Source organism: Octopus bimaculoides, chromosome 3, assembly GCF_046866305.1.
Source record: "Octopus bimaculoides isolate indiv1 chromosome 3, ASM4686630v1, whole genome shotgun sequence".
NCBI classification, from domain to species: domain Eukaryota; kingdom Metazoa; phylum Mollusca; class Cephalopoda; order Octopoda; family Octopodidae; genus Octopus; species Octopus bimaculoides.
In genome coordinates this window covers 78,860,151-78,884,622 of record NC_142930.1, presented here as the reverse complement: position 1 = coordinate 78,884,622, position 24,472 = coordinate 78,860,151, and the positions used below count along the sequence as shown (strand labels likewise).

Below are 24,472 nucleotides of genomic sequence, written 5' to 3'. Positions count from 1 at the left end.
CGGAGTGGTTGGCATTAGGAAGGGCATACAGCTGTAAAAACCATGCCATACGAGACTGGAGTCTGGTGCAACCCTTCAGCTTGCCAGCCCTGATTAAACTGTCCAATCCATGCCAGCATGGACAATGGACATTAAATGATGATGATGAGGTAATCTTTATATCCAACTTAACATGGATATCTTGTTAGGCCACTGAATACAGCCTTGAGAGAGCCATTCATATAAGCACTTGGTGCATAAAAGCACATACATACATTGTAGCTGATGAGAAACATCAGTCATGGGTAAGTACCAGAACACCAGGAGATTTCATTCTATTGGAAATCATCAATGGGAGGTGTTCAGTCACTGCATGTCTATCGAATCTTGCCACTATAATACAGTATAGTAGGAGTCTAATTCAGCGATAAGAATTTTGGCAACATCTGTAAGAAAATCGCTGACAGCAAAGAAAATAGGGTTGTAAACAATCAGCATAAAAAAAGGCAACTCCCATTTGGGCTTGTCCACCTAGTTCTTTATAGGAAGTGCATAATAGGAACAGCTCACCACATCAAGCATCATTACTGTTGACTTGAATGACTGAGTCCTTCTCTAATAGACTGTCACTTTTAATGAGCTTATTTAAAAACCTCATAACCATCCAAAACAAATATAACAATTGCTTGGTTAGTTTAAGTATGAATTATATTGATTTTCTCAAACTGTGAGTATGCTCTGGTTAAGCAGCTCTATGATATCAAATAATTGATCTAAACATAACTTATAGATCTGTTGATTCAATTACACCTTAATTCCAAACAGCCAGAAACAATACTGCACACTCTAACATGCAGTAGGACAGTTTGTGGGATGTAGGCTTGTATAACATGGTGTTGTTTCACTTGTTGTTTCAACTTAACTGAGCAGAGCTGTCACAAACGACATTTTTGTTATTACCATTCTGTATTCTTGGGAATTGTATATCACCACTATATCATCCAATGTAACTATTTTTGAAGAAAATTTGGCTACTATTTCTAGCAGGTCGAGTGAATAGGTAAAGTCTTGTGAATAAAATTTGGTAAATGGAAAATATACGGAGGCTAGTCAGGAATTTTTATGTTCTTAGAAGGTAGACTTAATCTGTCACCTAATTTAACAGTACCATCTGATCTCTGGACATTTTTACCTGAATCCACATGTGTAAGTATTCAAACCAAAACTCTAGTATGAGAATAAAATTTTTCCCACAAGGCTTAGAGGTTTCCCTTTCCTCCTCTGACAATGAAGTGTGGGATGCTGTATAGTAGTTCAAGTTAGCATGATGTTATGAACATCAGAGGAAACATTAAGACCAAAGAAAGAAAACTGACATTACAGGGAACAGAGCAACTTAGTTATTAATTTGGTGGAGTGCAATTATTGACCACAAAGTTGGAAGGATTCCTCCACTCAAAAAGTCTTCTATTACTCTTTTACTTGTTTCAGTCATTTGACTGTGGCCATGCTGGAGCACCGCCTTTAATTGAGCAAATCGACTCCAAGACTTATTCTTTGTAAACCTAGTATTTATTCTATCGGTCTCTTTTGCCGAACCGCTAAGTTACAAGTGATGGGGGGGGGGGGAAACAAACACAGACACACAAACATATACACACACATACATATATATATACATACGACAAGCTTCTTTCAGTTTCCGTCTACCAAATCCACTCACAAGGCTTTGATCGGCCTGAGGCTATAGTAGAAGACATTTGCCCAAGGTGCCAAGCAGTGGGACTGAACCCGGAACCATGTGGTTGGTAGGCAAGCTACTTACCACACAGACACTCCTACGCCTATATTGTTCATTTTCATTTAGAAGATACTATTTATGACCATATAATATTTTGTGTTTCTGGCTGTTGTAAATACTGACAATGGCCACAGTGTGTGTGTGTGTGTAAAAGTGGACAAGTATGGGTGAGTATCAGTGTGTCGGGATTGTTAAAAATTAGCCTTAGTTCCCCCAACAAATTTATAAACAGCTTTCTGCAGTGTTTATCAGGGTTCATAACAAAAAAAAGTATGCTTAGTTGTCTGAGTGGAACTACAGTATACATTTGGTGATTTAATTACATGACAGACTTTACAGTCACCTTAACAGGCATACATCAATTTAATGTACTAAAAACATATATATCATATACACATATACAAAACACACAAACATGTGTAAATATGTGTGATTTAAGTGTATAAAAACTGGAATAGAGAAATAAATTCATGTATAAGCATGTATAATACTTATTGGTTTGAGTTTTTGTTTTCAACACTAACAATAAAAAACACAGCAAATATCGAGTGAAATTCAAAGGATGAAAAATAATAAGAGTAAAAGTAGAAAGATATGTAAAAGTTCCATATCTTTTAAGATCTATAGATGGTGAAGCACACAGCCAAAGAGTCAGTGGTTGGTGTCTAGTTCTGTGATGGGTCTTGGTCAAGATACCTACTTATCAATGGTAGTTTCTAATCTACTATAATTAGATACTAGAGGGTGGTTATGTTGTGTTTTAACCCTAGGTCAGCTCAATTCAGCAGACCTTTGATAAAGGTATTCTAGCCAGACTATTGCATATTTTTGTATATCTTGAACTACATTATCTATTGTGTCTTTTTTTTAGAGAAGATCATATGTAATTTGAAGGACATTTGGCTGCTTAGAAAGTTGAACACCTGTGTGGAAGTGCTTTCATATCATTAATAGGGTGACTATTTTTTTGTAATTGCAAGCAGAGGAAGCAAAGTGGAAATGATGAGTGTTTTAGTGGCTTATAATTCCAAGTTAAATTCCTTCCAGAGAAAAAAAAGCTAACATCCACAGAGAACCAGTGTCCTATCCATAGGAAGATTTAACTTTCAAGTGTTTTAAACTACAGAAAGACTTAAGTGCTTCCCTGTGGAGTCTTAAGCTTTTGCAAAGGATTAATCCATTAACATTTGGGGAGATGGGGGCATAATTTTCATGATTTCTGAATTGGGACTGAACCAATAAGAGATGTGTAAATCCATAAAATATTTGTCTTTTGCAATCTCTCCTGGCGTTTAGTGCAGTCTTCACAGATCAAATATCACCTACAGTTATACTAATACACCAGTAGAGGCTGCTGGAAAAGCATTCTGATTCTTAGCTGCACATTCTGGTTAATGTGAGGGGTGTTATTGACAAACTGGAGATATGGGAAAAGGAGTATTGAGAGAAAGAAAGGAAAAGCGAGAAAGGAAAAGAAATGAAAGAAAAGAGAGAAAGAGAGGAAGGCAAGAGAAGCAACAAAGATGTGAGGGAAAAAAGGGAAATAAAAACAGGGAGAGGGAAGAAGGGAGAAGAAAAGAAATGGAGAAAAGTGAAGTAAAAAAAGAAAGATGTGAATAGAAAGAAAAGTGATGATAATGATGGTGGTAGTAATAGTGATTATAATTATTTTAGTAGCTATAGATGATGCCTATGCAAAGGTAGCAGTGCTGCTGGTAAAAATAGCTCTGTGAATGGTATTGGGAGTGGCATTTGATAATAGTAGAAATGGTTCTGCTGAAGGTAACGTGTGTCAAATGCAATATAATATATGGCAATATAATTATGATTGTAATTAAACACACTATTACACAAATCTTGCATTAGTTTGTAACTCTTTAGCATTCAGCTTTCTCTATCAAATATAATTCTTATTTATTCATATTGTTTTTTTTTTATTAATCATACATTATCTCATGCTTTGAGATTTTAAAGATGTGATTATTTATTTTTAGAATGACATTGTAGGATAGGTGTGAGAAGCTGTTTGAACATAAAACCAGTAGATTAATTGGACAGGATATGGCTGGTTTAAATGCTAAAGCGATAAGCCAACAGAAAAATTAAAATTTATAATCTCAATTGTCTTCAGTTGTATAAATTTATATATATTTTGTTTTTATTTTTCCTATTTTCCATCCCCACTCACTAAGCTTGAATGTATGGAAAGATACTTTGTGGGTATAAAATGCTATCAATTATGCAATCTCAATCAAAATTTAAATACAGCCAAACAAATGTTATTTTGAACACATCATTTGCAAAAAGACATTAGCTATGTGGAATACTATATCTTCAATATCATATAAATGCTATTAAAGCAAGTCAACAAGACAACCTCTATGAAAAAGACTAGAGTTAAAGACATTTCAGTCACAGCTGGAATATCTTTAATCCCAGGTTTGCTTCATCAGAGCTAACCTATGAGTTTTTAACAACCAAATTAAAAACACTCATGTTTTGTTTTGTTGACACACTGTTACTAATGTAGGTTTCAATGGTACATACTCCATTGCTTATTCCCAGTGTGATTGAGTCAATAAATAAATGAACTATTTGCAATGTAAGTTGACCTATCTGCTACTATCAGATGCTGCAGATTCCACACACAAAATGTAATAATGGCGAAATATACAGAAGAAAAAACGTAGATGCTGCTGAAATCACTAGAAGGTGGCAATGACAATGCCAATTAATGAAAAGAGAATTTTATTGCACATCAGTCAACATGGTGGAAAGCTGATGGAAAAAGGCAGTGTTGCATGATGGCAATCACTTGGAATAAGCAGCTACTGAAATCAGCACTCAAATGTGATCAGTGGAAGACTGTAACCTCAAAGTGTGTAGATGTGTGTATGCTTGTGTATCCATCATGTCCTACTCTTTTATACTGCCATGTATTGGATATAACTATAATGTAGATTGCCACTTGTTTTGATTACATACCATTTAATCTATGATACTCTGCAACTTGAGATTTTTACCCTGTATATTTTGTCCATTCACTTCATATGTTTGCAGCAATGCAACCATCTCTCTACTACATTCACATATATTGGCTGATGCTTTTAACACTTAGACACTATCTCAGTTTTCTTTTTAAGGCAGCATCCAATGGATCATACTCAATTAATACTTTTCTCCATCCTCAATAGACCATTTTATTTTAATATATACTGGTATTTTTCATGTCTATGTTGTATAATAGTAGTCTTATTTACCAATTATTAAACAAATCTACATATAGGTGCAAGCATGGATACGTGCAGATGTGGCTACATGGTAAGAAGTTTTCTTCCTAATTACATGGTTCCGAGATCAGTTTCAATGCGTGGCACCTTAAACAAGCATCTTCTACTATAGCCCCAGGTTGACCAAAGCCTTGTGACTGGATTTGGCAGATGGAAATTGAAGGAAGGTAACTGTGTGTGTATGTGTATATATATATATATATATATATATAGTTCAAAATTATACAAAACAAAAAAAAAGACAAGTGTAGGAACAACAAACAAAGTATATTAGTTTGACACTCAGATCAATAGGAAGAAGTCTTTGATGTTTCGAGTGTCAACTCTTCTACTGAAAAAACGAGGAGAGAAGACAGATGGAGAGAGAATAAAAATAAAAATAAAGAGAGAGAAAAACATCATGTCTGGATTAATGGTTGTACATGTTGAATTGACCGAAAGGGAGGAAATAGTTGGAGACATGAGTGGCAAGGGAGACAACAGTGATTTGACTAAAATGTGGGTGCACAAGGTTGTGTGTGTATGTGAGGATAATGTGTGCTCCATGTATTTATGTTTGTGTGCATGTGTGTGGACATGTGACATGTAAATGTGAGGCTGTCTAACATATGAGGGTATCAGATGTGTCTGTGTGCAAGCACACATGTAGCGGCTAATGTATACATGTATACTTTGTGTGAGTAGCATGTGTGTGTTCTTGTGTCAGTTTTAAGCATGTGTGTGTGTAAGAAATGGTCGGTCATATGCGTGCATGCATGTCTGTGCATAAAGTCAGTGTGGCACAGTTGTGTGTGCAAGTATTATGTGTGTTTATGCATGAATATTGTGTAAGTTTTCATATGTATATATATATATATATATGTAGTTGATGAGAGGTTAAAAGAATAACAGAAGGATAGAGATGGGTGTCTTATTGTAGGAGATATACAAAGATCCCAGTTGAAGGCAGGAGACACAATGAGAGAGATGTTGATGGATATGTGCCAGCATATATCCTCAAGCTAAGTGGTGGGAAATATAGGTAAAATGACAGAGGACTAGACTGGGTGAGTGAGTGGAGGAGAAGGCAAAATTTTGTAAGAATGTGAAAGAAGATGGTTAAATGGAATAGAAGAGACTAGTAATTGAAATCAAGATATAGGAATAACTCAGGAAAGAGTAAAGTATGTTAGTTATGCGAGGACATTGGGAGATAGGGAATGAAAAAGTGTTAAGGACGGAGTCTAAGAGCGGGAAGAGAGCATGACTGGAAAAAGATAATGGGGAATGGAAGTGGTACTGGGGAGGGGGAGGAAAGTAACCAAAGTACCTATTCTGTTCACAAGTGATAATGGTAACCAAATAATATTAGGGATGGAGTAATGATGAGTGTAGGGAAGCTTGATGGGGTAGTGAGAATGGAAGAGCGGCAGAGCTTTGCATATCTATGTGGTTTTTAGGATATCAATTCTGTTGTGGTGGGTGGGTTTTCTCAGGCACAACAAAGTGCTAGATATCTCAGTCCTTTGTCATTTCCTCCTTAAGACTCAGCATATTGAAATCAGATGTCAATACTTCATCCCATATCTTCCTGGGTCTATTATGGGAGAATCCTGTACACTCCCATGTGACTGAAAGGAGACTGATGGATTTCAATAAATAAAGAACTGTGTGAACTGACAGGGGCAGTTAACAGTGTTGGTTGACTATATTGTTTACTATGTTAGTGTGACATGTGTTGGCTTAATATCATACCTACATTCCAGTAGTATGAAGTGCATTCTTTGTGAACATAATAATTTTGTGATAGGTTGTTTTAGAAACCACATCCAAATATTTGAGTAATATTATTTTACACTCTATATGTACACACACATCATAACAGTCTCCCTCTTCAAGTTCCACCCACATATACACATACAATAGCATCAAACAATGAGAATAAATATTCTTTATTTATGGACTAACAAGGAAAGCAATTCTTTCATGTGGAAAAAATCTTCACAATTCTTCAAGTGATCCACTTGAGAATGCTGATAATTGTCTTCATTTTGCATGAAAATACATAAGGTTAAATGAGACTATGTGGGACATCAAAATAAAAATAGATCAGGGGAGATAACTAATTTCTTGTTATCTCCCTTGCATTGGTCCTAGATTTTGGTAAACATCTGCATTCACCATAGATTAATTCCTTAATTATCTTATACAAGATCATTCATGAATAACAATATTTATAAATACTTATGTCTACAGCATATGTTTGTTTCATGTTTGAGCATGTGCATATTATCATCTCTGGGGTTTCACAGGTTTCAAATGCAAAATTAGTCAATAGTAGTCAAAATGTTAGTTGATGTTATATTTAATTTCTCTGAGATCTAGATTGTATTTGTTGCCCCATCCCCTATATTTTCTGGCCTTTACAATGATGTGCCAGTTTACATGGGGGTTATCTACACTCCTCTCTTTAAGTGTCTATACCATATTAGAAAAAGATGTTTCATGCCTTTTGTTCTTGTCTCTAAATGAAACCAAGTGCTGTGTGTATCTTTTCCTTGAAGGTACATCCAGTCATGTCAATGTAAGTTTTTATTGTTCTGTTCATGCCATATGGAGGGTTATACCTTAATATTTTCCTATGTCTACATCGTTTTGACCTTTTTGCTTTTGGTTCAATATAGATTATACTATTCTTAAAAGTGGATCTTTCTAATGTAGTGTTGTAATATGGGGCCATCTTTTTGAAAGTTGCTCCATTAGAGGATAGTTTAGAAACACGCATACTATTAACTAATTGTTTGATAATTGACAATGGATGGTTGAGCTTCTATCAATGTAGGAGATGTCCTTATTTGGTTTATGGAAAGGTTTAAATTTGCCTATACTAAGATTAATATTCATCTCTAGAAAATTAACTTCCTAAACTCTAAAAAATTAACTTCTTAAAGGTTAGCACTAACAGTAGTTTTTAAGTTGAGCTGACTAATATTTTGCATAATTTCTTTATCTTATCCATATCAAGGCCATTTTTATTATATGTATTATTCCTAGACTGCCATCCCTATATAACTCTATGTTGGTGTCTTCTATGTCATTGTTAAGGATATGCAGGATGTAGGGGCCAACCAGTTTCACTATCTTTGCTCCCCATAATGACATCAAGCAGCTTATGAAAATGCAATGATTTCCTTGCATTAATTATAATGGTTGTATTAGTGTTAGTGATGGCTGTACATGCTTTACTAAACCTAAGTGCCTTTTGGAGGAGATATTTGGAAATTGAGGTGAAACTTTATGATGTCAAACTGGAAGAAATTGCATTTGGTACTGCTACATGTCCATTGAGTAAAGTGTGAGGAGGCTCTGATGTATGATACTATCTAGTACAGATTTGCTAATAATGCCTATTTTACTTTCTGTGAGATTTAGTAATCTATAGCTACAATTTTGTGTAAAATTGTCTTTATGATCCTTCAGGGTTACAAAATCTTGCAAAAATCCATGGTCAATGCAAGAAACAATTAAAAAACTCTTATATGTCACCTTCCCTGATCTGTGTATTTATTTTGAGTTCCACATAGACTTTCATAACCTCATGTATTCTCATACAAAATGGAGATCATTACCAGCATTCTCAATTGGTTTATTTGAAAATTTGTGGAAATTTTTTCCCACATGAAACAATTGGTTGCTCTGTTAATTCATAAATAAAATGTGTGAGCACATGTGTGTGTGTGTGTGTGTGTGTGTGTGTGTGTGTGTGTGTGTGTGTATACACACCTCTGTTGGCAACAAAAGGACTCTTTCTCATAGTGAAAGGTAGATTGTATGATGCTTATGTGCAAATGGCTATACTCCATGGTAGTGAAACTTGGGCTCTGAATGCAGAAGACAAATATAGACTAGAGAAGAATGAAGGCAGTATACTCTGCTGCATGTGCAGCATCAATGTGCATGAATGACAAAGTGCAAGAATGTTGAGAGAAAAGTTATAAGAGGAATCAAATGTTTTGTGCAAGAGAGGAGACTACACTGGATTGGACATGTGATGCATATGAATGAAGACAGCTGTATAAAGTGCTGGTCACTGAAAGTGGATAGCACTTGTGGAAGAAGGAGACCCAGGAAGACTAATCTCAGGATGTGGTGTTCACAGGGGAAAAGACAATGGACTGAGATGTCTGGTGATATGAGGTTCTAGAGAAGACCCCCCCCCCCCGCACACATCAGCAAACCTGAATTCTAGAAGCTTGGGTTCCACCCACATATAACAATAAAATTTTCACATACCCTACCCCAACAAACCAAACTACATCCTCCTTTCTCAAACTGTTTACCTTCTTTTCCTCACATTTCCTTTTCATACACTATGATTATCTCCCACTCCCCAATCCAATCCTCACTGTATCATTGCTTCCCCCATCTCCTTCCTCTCTATACACCCAAATTTTCACCAGTCACAGCATTCCCCACCCCCAATCACTACTCAAGACTTCTTGGCAATATCCTGCCAGCACCTGACACTATTCATCTCTCTCTTCCTTACTCTACTATCCCATCTATACCCTAACCCCCTTACCACCATCCCTCTCCTGCTGTTTCCTACTCTCTCTCTCTTTCCCTCATTCTTTCTTCTGGCTGAGTAATCATATATCTCCTCTACAGCAACAAATCTGTTTCTGCCCTCATTCTTGATCACTCTTTCTCCCTCCTTTTCTTGTTCTTATCTCTGGCTAGGTAACCATGAATCTCCTTTACAGCAGCACACACATTTCTTGTTAACTCCCCCTATCTCTAGGTAACCATGCCCCTCCACTTCAACATACCCATTTCTGCCCTCATTCTTGTTAAATCTCTCCCTCTCTTCTCTCTCTCCCTAGCTGGGTAACCACGCACCTCTTCAGCAGCAAGACATCTGTTTCTGTCTCTCTGTCACACTCTAAACTTTCATCATCTAACATAAGATGACCCCTCCCCTCTCAAAGATTCCTTGTCTTGCAAAGTTACTTGGTGACCCTGCCAGTGCAGATGCCACTTATAAAGTACCCAGCCCACACTGTAAAGTGGTTGTTGTTTGGATGGGCATCCAGCTGTAAAAACCATGTGTAAACAGACACAGAAGCTCCTACCAAATCATTCAACCCATGCCAGCATGGAAGGACATTAAACAATGATGATGACACACACACATACACAAATACAGACACACAAATATACATAGAAAGAGAGAAAATGAGAGAAAGACAAACAGACAGCAGGTGTAGTTGTGAGTTTACTTCCCAACCACATGGTTTTGGATTCAGTCCCACCATGTGGCACCTTGGCCTAGTGTCTTCTACTATAGCCCTGAGTCAAGAAAGCTTAAAACTAGACTCACTAGAAAATACTCCCTCCTTTCCCCTAAGATCCTTGGATACTGATCCAACCTAGACCCTATACATCACTTCTTACTAACAGATAATCCATACATCTTATTCCTATATAAAATCCAAATCTCTCAACTTTTATTTGTTGTCCGTTTCTGCTGTCCAGTATACACTCTTTACTGTGTATATGGAATGGTGCTGCTGCTACACACACTGACATCCTGGATCACATAGCTGATTGGCACTCTTTCACTTGCAGACATACTTTAGCCAACGGGCATGCTGTCTCCTGTGTCTTTTCTTGCACCCCTATAATAGCTATTGCTCCTCAGAGTTGACAAATCTCATACCTCCATCACTAAAGCAAAAAAACCTCTACCAATTTCATCTCTTGGTATGTCCACTTTCCTTGTACTAGCCATTATGCCCAATCCTTCATCCCTAGAACATTGTTTGGAATCTTCTGACTATGTCTTTCCTGCCAGTATCGATCTGCAACAATTTAAACAAAATACTAATGGCATCAATCTCACCAGTTTCAGAGAGCCTGTAAGGGTCATGGGCTCTTTCCCTTCCCTGTTTCCTCCAGAAATCCTTCCCTGTACATTTTTCCTGCTGCCATTGGTTAGTAAGAATTCATGTGGCAGCCAATTCACATTTTGAAAGGTCTATGAAGGCTATGGCACATTTATCTTCTGATCAAACCAAAACAAAAAAAGACTTTTTTTTTTCAAGAAATTTCTCAAGACTCATGCTAACTAAATTTGAAAGATCGATTTTCCTACATTACTCACCATAGGCAGGCAGTTTCACCAAGAGTTTCATATGCTAGTCACGATCAAAACTTTGCAATAATACTAATGTTACCAAATTTCTTTAGGTGAAAGCCTATTGGTGATCATGGAAGAGCAGGTTTCCAGTAAATCTGGGTTGATGAAAGTCATGCTGATGGTCATTAAGAAGAGAGAGCAACTCTAGGTATTGAAGAAGGTTATTGCTAATGGCTGGTTTTTTCCATCACCTTAAAGAAATTAGCAGTATGTACTGTATAAGTTTCCATAGTTTGGAACAGACAGAATTTAGATTTCAACTTGGATAGCATGTGGGAGTGTCTTGATAATACTTTCACTTTATCTTCTACCTATTTCCTTAACCATGTATAATTGTATATCCTCCCCAAAGGATTAAAGTTCTATGATAGTCTAATAAATTTACTCACATTTTTCTTACAATTTAACATTTTTCTCACTAAATTTGTTCAAAACTAAGTGTAATATACCATTTAATATCAAAACCTACATGTAATACATATGTGATGAAATTAATTTTCAGGTACAATTTTATGTGAGCACTTGTTTTATTTCCAAACATTAAAGCAATACATCAATAAATAAAACAGCTACAAATATTTTACTACACTGCTTTATGTTTTATTAAGAATTAATTAAAGCACATAAGTAATTTAAATTAATCCTCTCACATATCAGGAGGTCCATTGAACTGGTATTTAACTCCAGTCTTGGTTTTAACTTTCAGCAGATTAAAAAATTTCCCCACAAGATAATGTGTTTGTCTATTACAGATAACTAGATGTTCAGATAACTATTCTAAGATGGTGTTGGGTATATCGAAATAATGAAATAACAAAAAATGAGAAAATGCCTTAGACTGATATGAATTGGTACCCAAATATCTTACCCCTTTGGCCATTTTATAGGCAGTTTAATGTTACTAAAATTAAGGTCAGTTAAGGATTCAATTAAAGTTGTGACTGACTGACGTGATAATGCACCAACATACTGACCAAACTGTCACCAAACTTAAACTGTATCTGTGAAATAAAAGATTTCATTTTCAACCCCAGCACTAGAAAGATTCATCATCCCAATGGACAAGAGGTAGCAGCTGGAAATCATTTATGCTTGTGTATTCTTTTTTGAATCACTACTTGAATATGAAGCCTTTAGTGTTGCCTCAATTATCAAATGAGCTAGAAGAATAGTGAGTGCAAAGTAATGATAGTACTTAAATGAAATTAAAAGATAGCTATATTACCTGAGTATGTTAGGATGAGAAAGTCTATTCATCAGCTGTACTTCCCTCAACATATTTGGACGATTGCTTGAACAGGTGTTCATTTTCAACACCATCACCTTACCAGTTGTTCTATGAGCCACCTAGGCAAAAGAAAAAGAAAGAAATCAAGTAAAATATTACCAAACCTTTGGATTTAATAAGAACTTCTTATAATGGCACCAGAAACCACAAATTTAAAGGAGATGAGTATAGTTGAATTAATTAACCTCAAAACTTGATTGGTATTTAATTTATAAACACTGGAAGAATGAAAAGCAAAGTCAACATCAGTGGAATTTAAACATGGAATGTAAAGGAATACAAATACTGCAAGTCCAACATTTTTACCAATTGCGCCATTCTACTATCATAGCAAGGATTTCTCACATTTAGCACAAGGTCACAAATTAACTAGAGGACAGTATAGTGAATTAATTGATCATAATACTTATTTTATCAACTTCAAAATCTTACAGCTATACTGCAATACTAAAAGCACACTGGCATTCTAAAAACAAAGCTTAAATCTCAAGGAAATCTTTCAAATGATACAAATGTACCCTAGTTAGTTAAATGTTATTGATGCTTTATAAACTGAATTTCTTTTATACTGTCACATTGCAAATGAATGGAAGGTCAAAGGTATATGAAACAAACATTTTCAATATTATGTTTGTTTACTGTGATCATCTTAGTGATAGTCTACCAGCATGTTCAAGTTCATACCACAACATTCAGCATACTGTCTCAGTAGTCTAGTACACAACTGGGGTTTTCAATTTGCTATTTTAAGGATTTCGATTACAATTACAGTATGTAAAACAGCAAGGTAAACCTATAGAGAATTCTTCAAGAGTACAATTAAACCATTTGCACACACAATTATGTAGGTGTGTTAGTTAATTGAAACTATTTTTGTCTATTTAACTGAAACTATTTTGTTTATTTTGCTAATCCTCTTAGGAAAGGTATGAAACTCCGAACATTTCATTTCTCTTCTAAACTTTATATGCATTTGCTAAAACTGTGGGTATAGAAGAGATGTAAAAGTTTGTAAAATATCAGAAATACATTATAATATCTAGTGAAAAGATGAAATGGCAGATGCACTGTAGTGTAATCAGTTATGTAGTTACTGAGCAACTGATGGATATATGGTTTGAGTAGTCAGTGAGTCTGTTTCTCTTTGTTTTATCTCAAATTGTTGCTTATAGTGTTTAATATCACAAAGTTATGCCTTTAGCTAATCCTGTACTTGATGGAATGCAAAACTGACTAAATATTTCAATAAAACTGAGCCTCATCAAAAAGTCCTATTAACTAAAGCTATTGACAAACATAAATCCAGCTAAGATTGCATTTTTTCCTAAGAGGAGTGACAGCCTTAATAATAGTACATCTCTATCATTCATTTATCCAAACATGATTACATGCAAAATCATCATCGTCATTTAACATCCATTTTCCAAGCTGGCATGGGTTAGACAGCTGAAGATCTGCCTTGGTTCCATGTCTGTTTTGGCATGGTTTCTATGGCTGGATGCCCTTCCTAACACCAACCACTTTACAGAGTGTATAGGTGCTGTTTATGTGGCACCAGCCCACAAGATTAGGATCACTCAGCTGAAAAGGGATGTAGGGGACATGCCTGTATGCAATGACAACTACGATTTTACTCGACTTGATGTGTCTTCTCAAACAGCCAGGAGTCACAGTCCTTTGTCATCCTCTCCGTGAAACCCAATGTCTGAAGATCCTTTCTCACCACTTTGTCCTACGTCTTCCTGGGTTTACTTACCCCTTCCACATGTTCTCCCCACAATTAGAGATTGGCACTTCTTGATGCATCTGTCTTCATTTATATGCATTACATGACCAAACTAGAACAGTCTTCTCTCTTGCACATACAGCCAGTTTTTCTCTCAAATAATTTCCTTTTTTTTATTGAATACATCCCAGTTGTCCATATTGAGTACAGCCACTTCTAAGATGTTAGCAGGATTCTAATTTCTTTCCTGCTAAAGCTTTTGAATTCACTAATGAATCTTTGACACTGACTTTCCAACTTGTCTAGCCAATGTAAAATGGTTTCGAGAAAACACAATAGTTTGATGTAATGGCATTCAGTAGATATAAGATAAACTCTTTCATGGATAGGAACAGGTTACCAGTCCATTAAAGAGAACTTTCTGAAAATACTTGGTATCTTTATCTTACAGATAAAGTGACCAGTGAAGAATTTGAAAACTGCTCAAAGACATAGCTAACCAAACATCTGTATGTTGAAGATGAAATGAGACCTACATCACTGACAGCATGTTTTTCCAGGAGAGACCATCTGATTAGTCATCGTAAAGATGAACAATGTAGAAAATCATTTCAGTTTATATTTTGGAGAATGAACAGAGCACAGAGAACAGCCTGTATAGACTTGACATGATCAATATATGCTAAAGTACTTCTAAAATCATTATCTCAATCTCAATGAAAACTCATCTCATCTAGCCTGCTATTTAGCTGAGACATCCAACACTTTGATATGCCTTCATAGTTGGACAGAAATTAAAATCCATTTTTACTCAACGCAGCTCAACTTCTGTTAAAAGAAGGCTTGGAGGAAAATTAACAGGTATTATTGCAAAGAATGACATACATGCAAATAAAGCTTCAGTTTTTGTGACACAAGGACAATAACATTTGGGAGGAAAAAAACACTAATACTGATCCTTTACCCTGCCTCTCACTGGTACCTGAAAAGATGAATTGAGAAGTCAACCTTAGCATGTAAAAAGAAAAATGCTGTAAAACACTTCAACAGTGTTTCTGCCAATCACTCTGACAGAGCCAGCAATTTTAAGAAGAAAGGTTTACTCAAGTATCGGTACTCAACTGGTACTTTATTTTATCAACCCCAAAAGGAAGAAAAGCCAAGTTGATCTCAGCAGAATTTGAACTTAGAACATAAAGAGCTGGAATAAATAAAGTAAGGTATGTTATCCAATGCTCTAATCTTGAGTTCCTTCATTAAGCTTTCCAAGAATAAAACATCCTTAAAGGAGACTGTATAAAATTATTGAAAAATCTACATTTGGACATTAATAACTAATTTTATTTATATTATATAGAGATACAACAAACTTATACAAAGTCTTGAATTTATGAAGGACCTATATGTCAAAAGAGAGATCAAAGGCTACAGTGAGGAACTATAAACTCTCTCCAAAAGTTTTGTTGTGAGTCAGTTTTGTTTGCTGATCAGAGGTGATAACAGGTTGAGTTGATGAATGAAAATCTATGTTTTGGGCTGCATGAAGAAGTAACAACTACAAACAATTAACAGAAGATTTTATTATTGCACATAGATTTTATTATTGCACATAGAGTTTAATCATGTTGGTCTTTTATAAATAATAACAGCAATAATTACATACTAGGAGAAACCTACTGCCTGGAGTTTTACAGCAAGATTACTGATATAACTATCTGTGGCTAGCCCATCGTAACTGGAAACACTTGTGCTATATTCATGGCAAAGGAAACTTCTATCAGCTATCAGTCATCTGTCTTAACCATTTGGCTGCCGTGAAAATGAAGTCACAACAGACAGCTGCCTCAACATTCTGCAATTGCCACCAAAAGCAGCCGTTTTACATGGCACAAGAAGATTCTAGAAGGTTGAATCACACAATGGCTTGACACTGATTGGCTGCTTAACAGACTAATCACATGAAACTACTATGGTTCAAACATAATGCATGGCATTGGTAAGTTAAATTAAGTGTTCTTGTGTGCATGAAAGAGAAACTTTGGCTGCAAGACATAACACAAGGGTGACAGTGAATTAGAAGCCATCTAGCTGCAGTAACAGAGTAAGGTGGGATAAAATGGACAGAAGAATTGGAAAATCATGTAAGATTAAAGTTATATGAAAATGACAGTGTGGGAGTAAAACAGTGATTGATAGATTGTGACAGTGTGAGTTTAGTTTTTAGCTAGAAGTGAAGAAGTTAACCAAAGAAAAAATAACAGGAAAGATATGAAATTTATATGTAAAGTTGAACTTGTTCGCTGAGTTCTTATTAAGACACAACAAATAACTGGTCATGGTAGTGGTGAGACTGATGGTAGTTGGCCTTAATGACAGTGGGAGTGATAATGAAGTTGGTGAGAATACACTTGGTGATAGTGGGCGCAGCAGATGGTAGAAGTGGAGATGGTAGTGATTGTCGCGATAGTTTTTTGGGGTGAAGTATTGTGATGAGAGTTATAACACTAGCAATGTTAGTTATGGTCATGTAGATGGTAGTAATAGTATTGTTGATGTTAGCAGCATTAAAATACTTGTGGATGATGGAAGTGGGAAACATACTGTAGATTAGCCTTAGTGGTTAAGGCAATTAGAATGAATCAGATTACTAAAATAATATAACAATTTAAGATGGTTAAGAACACTATATTTACACACTAATTACTGACGAAAATGAGCACAAATTAAACAGATATCCTGGAAACCATAGGCATATAATAAATACAAAAACACATCCTATTTGTACATTTATACATACATTATAGTATATATCACTTCCTATATATTTACGAAAATATATATTTATAAACAGCATGGTTGTGTGGTAAGAAGTTTGCTTCCCAGTCACATTGTTCTAAGCTCAGCCCCACAGCATGGAACCTTGGGTAAGTGACTTTTAATACAGCCTTGTGAGTGGATTTGGTAGACAGAAACTGAAAGAAGCCAGGTGAATATGTATATGTGTATGTCTTTGTTCCCACCACCACTTGACAACCACTGTTGCTGTATCCATGTTCCCGTAACTTAGTGGTTCAATAAAAAAGACTAATAGAATACCAGGCTTCAGAAAAATAAATACCGGGGTTGACTTGTTCAACTAAAAATTCTTCAAAGTAGTGGACCCAGCAAGTAAAAGATAAAAAATACTTATTTACTTGTATGTAGTGTTCATTTACGTTATGTATATATCTTTGTGTATTTATAACTACATCATCTAAATTGTTTTTAACACTAAGGTGCAGTGAATGTCTGCTATACAGTATCTTCTTATTTGGTTCAACTTGTGTCACCTAACCTGAAAGGCCCAATGTTTAGAGCTCTGAGCTAAGTATTTCTTCATGTTTTCCTTACTCTACTCCCAATATGTCTTTGCCAAGATGCTTTTCACTAAGTATATATCATCACTGATACATGCGTAATTTCTTCTTTTTTTCCATACATAAACCAATCTCACAAATTGCTTTGCTCATAATTGAATTATGCCAAATTAAATCTTTTACCTTTACTGTATGTTTTACCACTATACAACATTACATTACTTAAATATGTATCCTATAGTTTCCACCAAGACTAAAGTTCTCTGAATGCTGACATTTATAAATGGGACCTCATCAAAAGCCTTCTCTAGGTCATTATAGATGAAACAGAGTAGTTTAATCTTTACCAAGATATAAACTTCAGATTGCATATCCTGGTGCAAACTTAACCTGCATCATATCTAACCAAAAGGACCGTGAACATTTCACCAACACATTTTCTAACATCTTTAAATCTGAACTATTAATTCTCTCTCTTTCACTCTCTCAATTATCAACTGAAGAAGATGACAGTAATACTGTGCCAACTATTCAATAGCTTTCTATAAAATCTGATCTATCATAATTCTTTCAGTTATTCAAAACCCACTGAAAGTTTTGCAGCTTCCTCAGTCTTCATGTCTTTAATATCTCTATTTCTATTTTCCACTCACTCTTTACCTTCCACTACAAGTAAGCTCTTCCTGTTCTAGTCAAACACTTAATTCAACAAACTTCCTAATAGTGCTTCTCTACTACTTTTGATTCATTATCACTGAGGATAAATATGCCCGTATCACTTCAGGCACATTTCTTTTAAAACAAAGGCACAATTCCTTTCATAACTGAAAGCACTTCACTCTTCAACCTTACAATGTAGAACACTAGCACACTTCTAATGCTCCACTTCATTCCTAGCAATATAGACTTGATGGTTAAATTTTTTTTTCTTACATTAAGTAGAGTTCTCTACATATTTTCTTTCCTTCTTGTTGACAACCATGACATAATCCTTAGAATGAAGGTGAGAAAAATCTTATTTACATAACATCAGGAATAAACTCTGTCAACTTTTACTGCAACCTCAGAAAGCCAGGCAAATATCAGATGGATAAGCAGATAATCAAATTTAACTGATAGATCATTAGGTAGAAGCACAAACAGAATTACAGACAGAGAGTCAGATAATCAACATAAAAAGTCAAGTGACAATACAATTGTAGGCTGTCTTTAACAATTATTCAAGAGTGGCTGTGTGGTAAGAAGCTTACTTCCCAACCATATGGTTCCAAGCTCAGTCCCACTGCGTGGCACCTTGGGCAAATGTCTTCTACTATAGCCTCGAGCCAACCAAAGCCATGTGAGTGGGTTTGGTAGATGGAAACTGAAAGAAGCCCGTTGTTTGTTGTGTGTGTGTGTGTGTGTGTGTGTGTGTGTGTGTATGTCCCCCTCACCATCACTTGACAACCAATGTTGGTGTGTTTACATCCCCATAACCTAGTGGTTTGGCTAAAAGAAACTGATAGAATAAGTACTAGGCTTACAAAGAATAAGTCCTGGGTCGATTTGTTCGACTAAAGGCAGTGCTCCAGCATGGTCTCAGTTAAATGACTGAAACAAATAAAAAAGAATTAAAAAAAAAAGAAAATGTATCTCAAATGACAGGAAACAATACTGGATGTATTCATTCAGTTATTCATTCCCTTTTTCCAACTTAATCTTGATGATACAGCTATACCAACTTTTCTTTGATAACACAATCCACCACAAAGTTATTCTTTTATTATATAACTTACCACAAGGTCATCCTTTGATAACATGACTCACACCAGGATTATTCTTGATAATGTGTTATTCTTTAGTAATACTGCTAAGAAGGAATAACTGAGCACAGCTTTTATAGTCATACTATCAAGATTAAGAAAGGCAGTATGGTAAAAATAATATTTTAAAATATATAGAAAGAGGGAATGAATAACTCGAATTAATAAATCCAATCTTGTTTCATTGATATCTCAAAGACAGGCCAGTTTTTCTCATAAACAAAATTCAGTTTCTTTTTCTTTTTTAAATTCTTCCAAACACTTGAATTTTTTTCAAATTTTTACTTGATGTTTTTTTTTTCTCCCACCAATTTTCTACATCAGCATAGAAAATTTTAGTTTTGCATGCTGATAATGAAAATCACATTCATTTTTCTTAAGAAATTAATAATAAAAGAGTTATAGACATTTAAGATTATGTTATTTAAATCAATCAGAAGCCTCCGTTGCTAGCATACAGGAAGTTGCAACTATGAGTTTCCATTGGAAAGGTGAACTATAGCATGGAGTTTGTCAACTTGCAAGATGGAAACCACACTCAACAAGAGGAAAATACATGGGCCTGCCTCAAGCAAGTGATAAATTGCACAGTAGCACTCATCATTTACAGTAGACTCAGATCTCTCTGAGTTCCTTCCTTGCTTTTGTTAATATCTAATTAACATGATCTGTGATTAAAAAAAAATTGATGGTGTACATAGTAATTTTAGTCTAGATTGATTCTTTTACTAATGAAACTATGTGGTCATTCAACTTGCAAAGAAGAGCAGCTATATCTACCATACTGTCTTTAAGAAAACATTGAACAGTGTAATCCAACAGACCCCAGAAAAAAACATGGTAGCCATGCCTATAATTACTTTGTATGTTATACAAAGATTGAGTCATTCTTGAGTGAGAAGAATTTAATTAAAGATAATTTTTTTCCTCAAATCTTATTTATAATGGGCATGATTATGTCCGTCTATCTATCTGTTCCCTTTTCTCAGTCAAACAGCTGGACCAATGGTCACAATGTTTTCGGGATTACAAAAGAGGTAATCAGGAAGGTCATTAGCGAAAAAAATATGAAAAAGTATGATTATTTGGTGGATATTGAGTTTGGTATTAATAAATCACCTTTGATTTTTTTTTGTTAAAATTCCGGTGACAAGGATTTACACATTTCTCAATACATTCTGCTGTTATGACTTCCCTCTCTCATTTTATGCCTCCATTGTAGATGGGTAGATTTGCTAGTAAAAAGAATAACACTTGTTGAGTGTATCCATCTTGTAAGTTGACCAGCTTAACACTGGTTCGCCATTCCTGTGGAAACAGACAGTTGTGACTCCTGTTATGTCAGAAATTACATAATTTTAAAGGCTTGTAACTTTTTTAATTATTAATTTCTAGATACATGAATGGGATTTTCATCATCAACATGCAAAACAACACCAGTGTGGAAAATTTTGAAGAAATTTGATAAAAAGTTGAAATAATTCAAGTGGATGATAGTTGGAAGAATTTTAAAAAAGATCTCAAAATTCTTTAAACACTCTTTGCTAACACACCTTATGTACAGTCACTTTACTTTTATGTTGATTACCTATCTGTTAATTTACCTAATACTCTTTCCATTTATCCATCATCTATGTTTAGCAGTTTGCTGTCAGGCTGTCTATCTGACTGGAGATAAGACAAGCATTCTCTGTCAAGAAGGACAAAATAATAGGCCATATTGAGAGTGGTAACAAAACAGGCAGAGAGAAGAGGGTGTCTGTGATACACTGATTATAAACTGTTGATAATAATGCTTACAAATCAGCTACATGAGCTTTTAAGTGCAACCTAGAATATTTGTATTTGTAAAAATCAAATGAATTATTTTTATTACTGGCCCATATGCCGGTGGCACGTAAAAAACACTCGCTACACTCTCGGAGTAGTTGGCATTAGGAAGGGCATCCAGCCGTAGAAACTTTGCCAGATCTGATTGGAGCCTGGTGCAGCTTCTGGCTTGCCAGCCCTCAGTTAAATCATCCAACCCATGCTAGCATGGAAAGCAAATGTTAAACGATGATGATGATGATCACAGCACTGGGTTTCTCTGTGATAATAACCCTACTAACTTATCATTTTGTCTTATTTCCAATGCTAGTATGAGCCAGACAGTTATCAGTCCATCAACTGGCACTTAACAACAAAGATAACAGCCAATCTTTATTATTACATATGTCATATTTTGAAGGTAATTTTTGCATAATTTTACAACCTTTCTGTTGCAGTGAAAATGGTACACTCCTTCCCATGTGACAAAGTGGTATGAAACAGCCACTATAAAGTCAGACAATCAGTCATTCTAGAAGATCAGTAGTAGTAGAGTCATTGTAAGAGTTCTCAGTTGGAGTCAGTGTCAGTTCCATGATTTATACGAGTTCAAGTTACTTTCAAGGTAGACTTTTCAAAGTCATTGTCTCGCGGAGCTATCAGCAATAGCACAAGAGATGCGGAATACTGCCACAACACAATAGTGGCGACAAGAATATTACAGAGCTGATGATAACATACAAGTGGATGAGGATCCACATTACAACAGTGGCAACAAGGATATAAACAATTCACATGGACAACATTGAAAGAAAAATTTTTTTCGGGAGAAAATAAACAATTCATGCGGACCACATTGAAAAGTTTTTCATGTGGAGAAACTAAAAACTCGACAGAGGAGTAACAAACCTTTTTAGCTGTATATATTTTACAACCGTAAAATTATGGAAAACTTGTCAGAGGGTTTTGTCGAGTTGCAAAAAACAAAATTTTTTCACAAGAAAATAAAATAATTCATGCAGACAACACTGAAAATTTTTTCACGAGGAGAAATTAAAAACGTGACAGAGGAGTAACTAACATTTTTGTTGTATATATTTTACAACTGTAAAATTATAGAAAACTTGCTTGAGTAAAAACAGCAGGTGAGTTGTAAAAACAGCAAATGTTACAGCAACAAATGCTGCAACTAATGAAGTTGGTAAACCAGAAAATACGTTTTCACCAGACTTTGTAGCAAATTCAATAAATGAATTTAAATATGACCTGGAAGAAGGAATCATTTTCGAGGCATATTACCGAAGATTTGAACAAATTTTCAAAAACGAATGTCAAGACTGGATGGTTGAAATGAAAATGCATCTAATTCTGAGGAAACTGGTGATGATAGAGCATGAGAAATACTGTAACTTTATATTACCTACAAAAGTTTCTGACATAAATTTCATGAACACAAATGACATTTTATGTCGGATGTTTAGTGAAAAAACATTGTTCTTCAACACATGGAAGTGTTTGAACACTGAGAAAAGAAATGATGAAGACTTTACCACATATGCAGGTAGATTGAACAGAGAGTACAAGAGATTTAAACTGGATAAACTAACTCCAGGCTTGTTCAAGTGCTTGATTTTTGCTCAGGGACTTACAGCTAAAAAGGACACAGAAGTCAGAATGAAAATTCTTGCAAAGCTGGAAATGAACCAGGATATAACTCTCCAGAAACAGCCAGAAGAGTGTGATATATTAAAAGTAAGGCATGACACAGAAGAAATCCAATGCAGAGACTGTTTACAGATAAAACCAGTGCAAAAAAGTCAGAAGATAGATAAAGTGTTTCACAAAAAACACGATATATCTCGGGTGATAAACCTGTGTATGGTATGTGGTGGTAGGCACCTGAGAATAGAGTGTCCGTTCAAAAGAGTGAAATGTTTTCATTGTGGGAACACAAGACACATTAAATAGCACTGCAGAACTAAGATGACAAATAATTGGACCAAACAAGAAAAAATAAATAGTTTGTCATCAGAGAAAAAAGTTTGTACAACAAACAGAAAATTCATCAAGGTGAGAATCGAAACCACTAGTATCAGAATGCAATTAGATACAGGTAGTGACATCACTATCATAAATGAAGAAACATGGCGACAAATCAGTAAGCCAAAATTATTTAAATCAAATAAAGTAGCATATGGTGTTACAGGAAAGAAATTGTATGCATTTGCAATGTAACTTTTCAAGGTGAAACAAAAAGGACAATCATTTATAAGTTGAAAAAAAATCATTAGACCTACTTGGCACAGAATGCATGGAGTTATTTAAAATGTAGTCAGTAATAGTAGAGTCATAAGAGTTTTCAGCTGGAGTCAGTGTCAGTTACGTGATTTATGAGTTTGAGTTACTGTCAAGGTAGACATTTCAAAGTTATTGTCTTGTGAAGTTATCAGCAATAGCACGATTGCCAAGTCAAAGATAAGACACAGAATATTGCCACAACATAATAGTGGTGACAAGAATATAAGTGCAGATGACAACATACAAGTGGATGAGGCTCCACATTATAACAATTTCCTATAGCCAGCCATTTGACATATGGACTGTGTCTATTTGAGCTTGTCACTGGCACTAGAGAGGTTGTTTGCATGAAGACTTATCTCAGTCTAGATACAAAGCTGAAGCATATGGATAGAAATTTAACATAAAATATTGGAAAGGGGTTTTTGAAGGATGGTGTTCAGGAGAGTAAGAATCATGTTCAATGTGAAACAAGGTAACAGATATGTCTAACAAGCCTGGATAGAACAAATATGCAACTAGGTAATTTAGAGAAACAGAGATTTGTAATAGTAGAGCAGAGTGAAATGATAGAAATTCTATGCTTTTGGATGTAATTTAAGGCAATGGTCATACAAGTGAATATCATATTCACATGTAGATAATCATATTTGTCTCTCTTGACAAGATAACTTCACTGGATTATACTTTGGTTAACATCACCATTCTTTATTTCAAATATCGGCAATTCTAGGTTTGTGTTGATTATATTGTGTTGATTATATACAAGCCTATTTCTGCACAACATTACAGATATTTGAGCAATGTTAAAATTTTTAAAGGCACTTCATTGTAAATGTTAAAAATATTAACTTCAAGCAAGCACATGGTAGTGTGGTAGTGTGGTGAAACCATCTAATAATAACTCTATTCAAAAGGCTGGAATAATGCATACGTGCCAGTGGG

General features: G+C 35.2%; 1 protein-coding gene across 5 annotated transcripts in view; it reads right to left on the bottom strand.

Moving 5' to 3' along the window:
• The window catches only part of LOC106882588 (uncharacterized), a 62,667-nt gene that overhangs the window by 20,154 nt on the left and 18,041 nt on the right, over nt 1–24,472 (bottom strand). For all 5 annotated transcript variants that reach the window (XM_089349290.1, XM_089349293.1, XM_089349294.1 and 2 more), the window contains one exon: nt 12,474–12,595. In XM_089349290.1, coding sequence (XP_089205416.1) covers nt 12,474–12,595 — 122 coding nt within the window. The remainder of the gene's footprint in view (nt 1–12,473; nt 12,596–24,472) is intronic.